The 10556-nt window shown below is 30.5% G+C and overlaps 2 protein-coding genes across 2 annotated transcripts; one reads left to right on the top strand and one right to left on the bottom strand.

The window, feature by feature from the left end:
• The first annotated feature begins 1410 nt into the window (after positions 1-1410).
• Positions 1411-7144, top strand: LOC105641114 (ACT domain-containing protein ACR10). The gene is made up of 6 exons (XM_012225589.4): positions 1411-1876; positions 2748-2969; positions 3882-3987; positions 5687-6023; positions 6476-6760; positions 6867-7144. Exons 1-6 carry the CDS (start codon positions 1723-1725, stop codon positions 7002-7004), a joined length of 1242 nt encoding a protein of 413 aa, XP_012080979.1. The 5' UTR covers positions 1411-1722; the 3' UTR covers positions 7005-7144.
• A 516-nt stretch (positions 7145-7660) lies between these two features.
• On the bottom strand, positions 7661-8414 carry LOC105641134 (protein AGENET DOMAIN (AGD)-CONTAINING P1). The gene has a single exon (XM_012225614.2). The coding sequence runs from the start codon at positions 8347-8349 to the stop codon at positions 7891-7893; it is 459 nt and encodes a 152-aa protein (XP_012081004.2). The 5' UTR covers positions 8350-8414; the 3' UTR covers positions 7661-7890.
• Positions 8415-10556: the final 2142 nt, after the last annotated feature.

Genomic DNA, 10556 nt, shown 5'->3' on the forward strand with positions numbered 1-10556 from the left:
GAGAAAAATGGTTAATTATAAAAAACTCGCTAAATTTACCAAAATTCACATTTTAGTCCCTACTATTTCAAAAGTAATCATTTTAGTTTCTAATTCCAATGTCTTATTCATTAATTATAGAATCATGAATTTGTTCATTACACTTTAATTTTATCATTTTATTTAGATATTTGATTCCTAAAACCTCAAAATTTAATTATGCTGTACCATTTGAATCATCATATCACCAAATAATACAATCAGTGACGTAGTCAAAAATTTAATAAAGGGGTCCAACTAAAATTATATTTCATAAAAGTCACATACATCAAATAAATATAAGTAACAAAAATCTATTGCAATTACAAAATAATTAGGTATAATTAAATTGAAATAATCTTCACCTATTTTTCATTGATTGAAATCAATTCATAATAATTTCGTTGTTAATATTTGTAAATACATATCTTTCATCGTAAGTCCAACAAATAATCATTTAGTAGCTCATTGCTCATTTTATTATTTTCATTGTAGAAAAAGCTCTTTCCATTGTGATTGTAATAGCTGGCAAAATTAATGACAATTTGACTAATAAATACATTAAAGAAAATGATATGTTTTCTTATAGCAACCATTTTCTTATATCATATATACAATTATTATTAGATTATGCTTTAGTGTACTTGAATTTCTCTATTTAATTATAAAAAATTAATAAAAGATATTTTAGCCAATAATTATAATTATTTTCTAAAATTGAGATGGTTAAATTATTTTTTAAATTCTTATGAAATGTCAACAATGTGGAATTTAACAAAATGGAAGTAATATTATTAATCAAACTAAATTATTTAACTTTACTTCTTTTTCATGATGAGAAAATAATAAACTGATCCCAAAGTTGTTGTAGACACATTAACATATGAAAATTTTTATTTTCAAAAATTAACTATGAAGTTCCTAACTTATAACTACGTTAACACATTAGTACTTTGGTTCAAAATAACATATTTTAATGATTAATGGATTGAAAAATTGGTCTCTAAATTATACTCAAATTAATTATAAGTTCCCTAACTTATAATTTTCATCGACATTTTGATTATTCTTTTATAATTTTTCATTAACATTTGCTCCTTTTTTTAGACGGAAAAATAAATGTTAATAAAATCATATTTTAAGAATTTAAAATTAATGTTTAGAAATAGAGTATTTCATGTATCAATTTCACTTTTACTCAGAAACAATTTATGATTTTCCCTTTCATGCTATAAACTGAGTAGGTATTAAAGTAAAGCTTCCCAAACGTAAGTGTTTAAATTGAAAATAATAGTTTCATAGGGTCCGAAGTGTTGATAAAGAAATTCAAGTGGTCTTTTTGTAATTAACCCAAGAGACAACAAATTCAAAGTTGAGGTTAAAGCTAAAAAGCCAGTCAGCCAGAGTGCAGGTGCAAGAGAGACAGAGAGTCAATCTCATATTTCCTAGGATCCAGTTTTTCCATTTGGTGGGTTTGATTATTGATCGCTCGTTTATTTTTATTTTGACGGAATCCCCAATCCATTAGCACTACTAAACAACAGCAGAAACACCAACGCCACCACCAACTAAGAGGGAGAAACAATGAGAAAAAGAAGTCAATACACAGAAACAAGGATAACCCATATTGTTAATTTCCAGTATACTTGAAGATATAGAAAGGAAAGAGAGAAAGAAAGAATAGAGTTTTTGGGTGAAGGGTAAATGGGAGTATTGTACGAGGATTTGGTGGTGATTAGTGAAGCAGAGAAGCCAGGTGATTCTACTCTGATCACTGTCAATTGCCCTGACAAAACTGGGCTTGGCTGTGATTTGTGCAGGATTATCTTGCTTTTTGGCCTCAGCATTTCTAGAGGAGGTAAGATTTATTTTCCTTTGGCTTGGTATCGCTTTTTTTTTTTTTTTTTTTTTTTTTTTTTTTTTTGTTTTATTTCATTTAGGTGGGGTCTGGATTTTTATGTTACAGTGATGGATGATTTTTTGGGTTTTTGTCTAACGGCAATTTTTATTTTTAGTGTGAGGATCTGTGATTTCTGAGACAACAAAAAATGAGTTGTTTTTGATTTTGTGAATTTTCCTGTGATTGTAGTGATAAATTTGGGATTTTGATCTAAAATTAGTAGGTAAAAAAGAAAAGGGGTAATAACATAATTATTTTTTCAATCTTTTCCTCATCCCTATCTAGGTAGAGTACTGGTTAGCTCACGAGTCGATTTGTAACTTGTGAAAGATAACGTCTTTTGTTGGTTATCATGGTGATTGATGAAGATTTTTAGTTATCTTGAATTAGCCTATAAAGATAGGTTCTGTATGCTGCCTTATTTAAGAGTATGATATATAATATTTGCTTGTGCATTTTTTTAAAGTTTCTTTTCTTCATTGAGACAATGAAACGCAAGGTTGGTGATTGATTTGTTATTTGAGAAGGAAAGAAACGAAAGAAAGAAAGAAGGAAATCAGATAGCTAATTTTGGCTTTGACACCATAAAGAAATTAAGTGTAGAAAGAAATAGTTGGGAAAAGCTTGGATCCGCTGGTAATGAAGAGCCGTTCTATTTATAATGTGTTATTAATAAGTTGTATCACCACTCATTTTATATAGATTAAATCTGAACTGAATATGATACGTACAGGTAACCCTACATAATTGTCTTGTATCATATAGAATATATCACTTTATTATACATGATTATCTTTTATCTAATAGTGTTAAAATTTATGTGATGAAGATTTGCAGACGGATGGGAAATGGTGCTACATATTGCTTTGGGTGGTGGGGAAACCAAACACTAGGTGGAATCTGTTGAAGAAAAGGCTATTGGAGGTGTGCCCATCATATTTTTCAACATCTGAAATTTCCTACTATAGGCCTCAGAACCAGGAGCCAAGGAAGCCAGATGTGTTCCTCTTGAAGTTCTGGTGTTCTTATGACCGAGAAGGCCTTTTACATGGTAATTCAAAACAATAACTTTGTTACTGGTGTTATTACTATTGTTGTTATTGTAGTTATCAGTAGTGTTATGTTGATGGATAAATAATAGCAAGGAAAGGAAATGCTTCCTGTATATTACTAGGAATGCAAGACTAATGATCTTCACAAAGAAAAATACAAATGGTTAGGAGTGAAAATTCTTGTGACTGAAAAGTGAAGAGGAAGAGTTTGTAAATTTTCTTTATAAATCTCAGTGATGTTTCCTCTTTTTTCAATCCCTTAAACTTCTCCTTCTTGGTATAACTCGCCAAATGGCTAAAGGGATGGCCTTAGTTTACATTGTAGACATAGTACAAACCATTGTTGCAGTTTTGCAGAATTGGTTGATGGTGGAATTTATGCAAATTAAATTTCTGGTTTGCTTTGCTGTATCTATGCCATATCTCTTTGAAAAAGTTTGTTAGCATATAGAATTGGCATGCTGAATGCACTATGTAAGAAAAGTATGTTTTTGTCCACTGAGATTTAAAATCTATATATTAAGTGACTATTTAAATCAGTGAGATTTGAGACAAACTTATGCTATTTTTATAGCATAATTTATCTTGAAAAAGGAAATAAAATAAATTGAGATCATAAATTACCTCATTGAGAAGATTTTTCTCAATTGAAAAATTCAAAGACACAGACACTACTATCTCAATTCACTGTAAAAGAAATATTAACTGTTTGGTATGGATTTTTATAATTGTTTTTTTATTTCCAGTAATTTTTTTTTTGAACTTTTTCCCTGTGTCTGCCCCTTTCAAATGAATACTGTTATCCCCTGATTTTCTTTCTTTTCAGTATTTATGTGCGATAGCCGAGTCTGATAGAATATCAGACGGTCTTTCAATTAGTTTCTGATAATTAAAATTTGTTTTCCTTTTAGATGTAACCGAGGTTCTCTGTGAGCTAGAGCTAACCATAAAGAGAGTGAAGGTGTCCACTGCCCCAGATGGGAGAGTGATGGACCTCTTTTACATTACAGATACTAGGTTTGTCATTCTTGGAAACTTTATCTTCAACATTGATGCTACATTACTGTCTTCATTATTCTGCTTCTAATGTTATAATGTATGCTCATAGCTTTTCATGATACTTCATTTGATTTTTAGGGCATTTTATAATAGTCGAACATAATGAATAACAGGTTGAGAATTTGGAATTTAAAAAGTTGATTTATAATACCTATCGCATGGGCAAATTTCAGATTCACTTCCTCTGTTGTCATTTAGAAGCAATAGAAGACATGTGCTTTGCATGTGACGTGTTAAATGATGTTTAAGATGTGGAAGAGTAGAAAGTATGATGGATTACCGTCAGTAATGGATATATATGTATTAGGTTTACTTCCTATTAAGATAGAATAATTACAAAATTATGGCAGCACGTTCTGAAAAGGAAAACACTGGCTGACTCTTTTGACCAATTTTGTAGTTAGGTTTTTGTTTATTCTTTTTGACCAGTGATATCTGGTTAGTTTTAAGTGAGGTGCAATCACCTGATCTGAATACAATGTCTGAACATTTATAAATTTAGTAATGTGTTTGGTACTTAATTTTCAGGTATTTTATGGTGGAATGACTTCAAAATTACTGTTATTTGTGATTATATATAAATTCTCAATAACTTCCACTGAAGGACTTCGTTTTTCCTCGTCCCATTTGACAGTGAACTAGAAAAGTTGCAGGCATTGCCATATTGGTTTCTTTTCTACTTGGTGTAGGATAACGAAATGGTGGATAAGCATCCAATTGAATATGGTGCATGCTCCAGATACATCATTTGTCCTTTTTTCCCCCTTAATATTGTGTTTTAATGTGCTTACTTAAAAATGTCTTTCCTGGCTACTTGATATTGATCTACCTATACTCGGGGATTTATGGCCTTTACGCACTTGCTTTCAAGCTCAATGTCATATTAAATGTCAACTTTTTTCTGTTTTAACTTGCAATGATAGTGGCAACCGAATTTGTCATTTATTTCAGATCAGTTACTTTAGATCCGTATGCTTGGTAACTGAAACACGGGGAATTTTGTGCTTCCTTTCTTGTGAAAGATTTTAAAGAGACTTGGTTATGTGATTCGTTGACACTTTAAATAATTTCTTTGGAAATCGGATAGATACTTTCTTCCATGTCATGCTTTTTTTTTTCACTGTATAGAAACTATATCTACTTCTAACTTGCATTTGATCTTTTGTCAAATGTATTAATCTATTAGTCTTGATAGGTCTGCCTATTCATTCTGTACTTGTTATCTGCCCAAACAATGAATCTATATTGCAAAATCTGTAAGCTCTCGTTCTATAGGTGATATCTGATGTCTAGTAACAAATTACAGTCTTGCCAGATGGAATACTCTGCTTCATTTCCAATATACCTTTCAGTTATAGTACCAAAACTTGCAAGTCACGTTTAATCTTTAATCAAAGTAGATGCCTGATTCATAGTACCTTGTTCATTATTTCTTCATCATTTGTATCCTTAGTTCAATTTATGGTAAATGTTTCAAAATTTTTTAACTTTTGAAAGTCGTATCGGTATCGAGAAATTGCTTTGGGAGCAGAGAAAAATACCTGCATTTTATTTCACGAGAGGTGCATTTCTGCTGTTCTGTTTCTGTAGGAAAAGAGAGCCTGATGTTGCTTTTTTTGGTGTGGTTAATTAATATAATTGCACCTTCTGTCATTAGGGAACTTCTTCATACACAACATCGGCAGCAGGAAACAATTCTTTATTTGAAAGATGTTTTAGGGGATGCCTTGATAAGCTGTGATATTGAATCAGCTGGTGCAGAAGTTACTGCATGTTCTCAGGGCTTGTCTTATCTTGCTTCTGCAATCACAGAAGACATGTTCAGTTTGGAATTGCTTGGCCAACAACGAAATGGATTTCTCACCTCCAACCCCATATCTGTTACAATAGACAACAACTTGAGCCCCTCTCACACTCTTATTCAGTTTCACTGCAAGGATCATAAAGGCCTTTTGTATGATATTATGAGAACCCTGAAGGATTATAATATCCAGGTAAGTTATTTAAACCAGAAACTACTTTTATCAAGCACCTGGAGTTTGACTTATTAGCCAGAAACCAATAAGACTTGAGTCGCGGAAGTTTTGATGATTAAAGAAAGTCAAAATATATTCACCAGAAAATGGTCTTTTACTCCCAAGTAGTGATGATTTCACTTAATATATTATCTTTTTCTTTTGGTTAATTTGGCTCTAACTAGAGTTCAAACTCGAGATCTTACAGCCATGGGGATGACCTGTAAATATCTTTTATTTCCAAAAAATTGCATGATCGAACAATTGCAAAATTGATTTGCCACGAGCAGTTACTTCAAATAGTCTATGTGGGTTGTTATGGGACATAGTGTAGAAGTTCTGCAAGATGGTTGTGAGCTTGATCAACCAATAAAAGCTCTATAGATGTTCTCTCTTTCTGATTACTTTTCACTTGCCACTCATTATATCAGATCTCTTATGGACGATTTTATGCAAGCCCAAAAGGGAACTGCGAAGTGGACTTGTTCATAATGCAAGCGGATGGCAAGAAGATAGTTGACCCCAATAAACAAGACGCATTATGCTGTCGTTTGAAAATGGAGCTTTTGCGCCCTCTTAGAGTTGCTGTGGTTAGCCGCGGTCCTGATACAGAACTAATTGTTACCAACCCTGTTGAATTGTCTGGGAGGGGAAGGCCTCTTGTCTTTTATGACATTACCCTGGCTCTCAAGGTCCTAAACACCGCCATTTTCTCGGTATAACTCTTATTCCATTTCTTATTTTCCCTTTTTTTTTTTTTTGTGACTACATGATTGCTTTCTGTGATTATAATGCTTGTAATTTTCATTTGAGTTTCCTCAGGTGGAGATTGGAAGGCATATGATTCGCGATAGAGAGTGGGAAGTGTACAGAATACTCCTTGATGAAGGGGATGGATTTACAGTGCCCAGAAACAAGATTGAAGAGGGTGTTAGAAAAGTACTAATGGGTTGGGATTAGATTGTATTATTAAAAGTCTTCACTAACATTGTACAGCATGTATTCTTAGCTTTCGTGTGTGAATATTGCAGCCAGGCACTAACCACGTACAGAATGTAAATTATGACATGCTTTAAAATAGAATGCTCCCTCCGTATAAATGAACTCAAAATATGAAATTCATTTATAAATGAATTCTATATAGGATTCATTTCTAATTGAATTTTTCATGTCAGAATAAATTTAAAAATTGAAAATTTATTTACTTTTACTCTTAAAATACCCATAGCATAATAATTTTAAAAGGCTAAGGATGCTCATCATTGGATCTCGCCAATACAGCTCCTTATAGTTTTCGTTACCGATAATTTTTTTTTTTTCTCATTGTAAACGGTCAAAATTTAGAAGTAGCTTTTTCAAATAGCTGTGCTTGTTTTAGTTAGTTTTGAGGCTACTTTCGTTAAAGTAGGACAATTCCCACCATAAAAAGAAAGTGTGAGAAGCCCATAACGCATATTAGCAATGCAAGAATGGCAAGGAAATTTGGTAACTTAAAGCAAGGTTAGCATGCTCGCTCAATTTTAACATTTCAAGAAACGCATGGCAGTAAAGACTCAACTACGTCAAGTAGTTGAAAAATTAACTACTAAAAGCTTTTCTCAAACACATGGCAACCAACTTCCAGAATATTAGTCTCATGCAAATAGATCTAAAACAACATTAATCTCATACTCCGAAACAAGATTATTCATACAAGTAAAGCTAAGGGATCCTAAAGAAAAACACACTAAAAAGCTATCAATATGTTCTTGACATATACTCAAAATAAAGCAGTGAAGAAAAAAAAAAATCAAACGAAAAGAGGTAACAGAGAAAGAATAGGAGAGAGCAATCGACATGTTGTTCTTCACTTGTAGGAAATCCACTTCTGTTCGACCCAATCTTGATGAGGCCTCAAAAGAGAAACATGGTACTCTATATGGTCACAAGTAGTAGGAAAGTAGACAGAAAAATATGACCCTCGTTTTCCAGTAATCCTGCCAAACCACCATCCATCGTTAGCAAAAACATCAACCAACTCATTCACCGAAAACCCAGACTCGTTGGATAATGGCGGAGGGAGAGGCCGGATTTCGTTTTGCGGGACATTCTCTACCAGAGGCTCGGTTTCGTTCTCCTCCAGCAGGTTCTTGTACTCAACTTTATAGAAGACTTCGTTCCCGTTGATGTAAAGAGGGTTGAGGATAGTTGCTTCGTAGAAGGAGCCAGCGAACCCTTCTTCTTTGCTGCATACTTCTACTTTCTGGTTTTTAAGGAATCTCATTGTTGAAACAGAAAAACAAAGAAGAGTTTTTGTTGGTTTCATGAATTGCCGTGTCTACATTATATATAGTAGTAGCTTGTTTGATCCTCTTACGAATTGCATTTGGAATTGAAGGAGAAGAAATAGTTTTTTTTTTTATTATTATTATTTTTTATTTTCATATCTCCAAGTTCCGATAGGATTAGGTTTTGTGTCTGTTTCCTTGTCTTTTCCTTCCAATTCTAGTAAACGACTCGTTTCACTTCTGATTCCGTTGTCGTTTCGTTTGATTACAATACAAGGCATGCTTGCGCAAGTGGTCAACTCAATTGTTTAGCAAATCTTGGCTTTTAAGTTTTAACGTTTTGCAGCCTGAACCCTCTTCAATCCGTTTGGATGGATTTAGTGTTAAATCGACCAATCATGGGTAGGATCGGGTTTAGGAGGTTCGAGCGGTTTGGTTATGAATTGTTTCGAACCATAAAACCGAATAATTGAAGTCTGTATTTTTCTATAATTGATTTAAACCGTTTTGGAATAAAAACTGGACCAAACCGATTGCATTTTTTGGTTCAATCTGGTTCAATTATCAGAATATCCAAACTCTTTTTTTCATCTTAATATTGACCAAAAATTGAAAATCTAAGTTAAAATTAAAAGGATAGTTGCTGCAAATGACACTGAATGCCTTCAGTTAGGTTCAATTAATCATTTTTTTTTCTAAATCGAACCAAATTGAAAAACTAAAATTTTCTTCAAATTAAAAAAAAAATGTATCGAAACCGAAGACTGAAAAATCAAATTACATCGGTTCAGTGCAGTTTTTTCAATTTTTTTCCAAAGTTTACTCATCCTAAATTTAGGTTCAAACAAAGTATTTATAGATATCCAAACAGTTTTAAAAAATTGAAATGATATTTTAAGCGGAAAAATGATTTTTTTTTTTTTTTTTATATTGAAGAAGGAAGTATTCGAACCTGAATCTATTGACAGATCGTTAAGTTGAACTATTTATAAAAATTACTAATACTATTCATAAAAATTATTACTTTAACATAGTATATATATTTTTTATATATCTATTTATAGTTAATAATTATTATATTTATTAAATATTTACTACAATATACTTATTTACCATAATTTTTTATATGAGTATGATTTTATATATATATTTAACAATACTTGTTTTTTTATGACGTGCACTGCACGTTGATTTTACTCATTAGATACCCGTTTAATTTTTTATTTATATAATACTAAAGTATAAATTATTATTTAGATTAAAATAAATATAATAGTTAAGTTGAAATTTTGTTAATAGTATGTAATATTTTGAACTCCACGTATTTTTCATAAAATCTAAAATAAATTGCTTAAAGTTCTCAGCCCCATATAGGGTTGAATGTGCAAATAACAATATTGATACTGAAAGATCATTTCTCAAGTTTATAGATGTATATAAATGAGATTAAATTTAAAAATTTCAAAGTCTTATATATTTATTTAAAAAATATATTTGAAAAATTTAAAATCTCAAAACTATAATTATCTTTATATCTATTTTAAAATTTATTTAAAAAAATATATCCAATTATATTGAATATAATATAATATATTTTATTATATATATTATAAAATATTTAAAAAAAAAAGTGAGCTCTTGAATTTTTCTTTATTTCATCTTTAATATATAAAAGTTGAATATAAAAATAATAGCAAATATGCCTAAAAAGCGGTTTTTTTATTAATTCAAACTTTTGTTCAAAAAAAGATTTCATTAAACCAAAATCGGAAAAACTTTCTTATTTGATACATTAGTCAAATACTATATTCCATAATTCTTTTTTTTTTTTGTTAAATTAGAATTATAAAATGTTTAAAATATAATAATGTGTAAATAATCCAAATAAGTGCAAATCAAAGAGAAAGAATATATTTAAAAATTTTTATTTCAATTTCATTGTATTTAACTAATAGACTCTAATAGTAAATTATTCAATCATATTTTAAAAAAATTCAGAATATAATAAATTAAAAGAATTTAAGTTCGAGTTTCAATACTTGAATTAATATTTTCAATTTACCTCATAGAAAATAATATCACGTAAAAACCTATAATTAAGAACATCAAAATATATTATTATAGTATAGATTACAGATATATTATAGATTATAATAGATATTATAAACTTGTTTTGCATATTGTCTATTTTCGTCGTAGATACTCATAGTTTAATTTTCTAAATTATCCATTATTTTTATATGTT

The sequence above is a fragment of the Jatropha curcas genome, chromosome 6, assembly GCF_041381405.1.
Source record: "Jatropha curcas cultivar XTBG-Jc1 chromosome 6, XTBG_Jcur_1.0, whole genome shotgun sequence".
NCBI lineage: Eukaryota > Viridiplantae > Streptophyta > Magnoliopsida > Malpighiales > Euphorbiaceae > Jatropha > Jatropha curcas.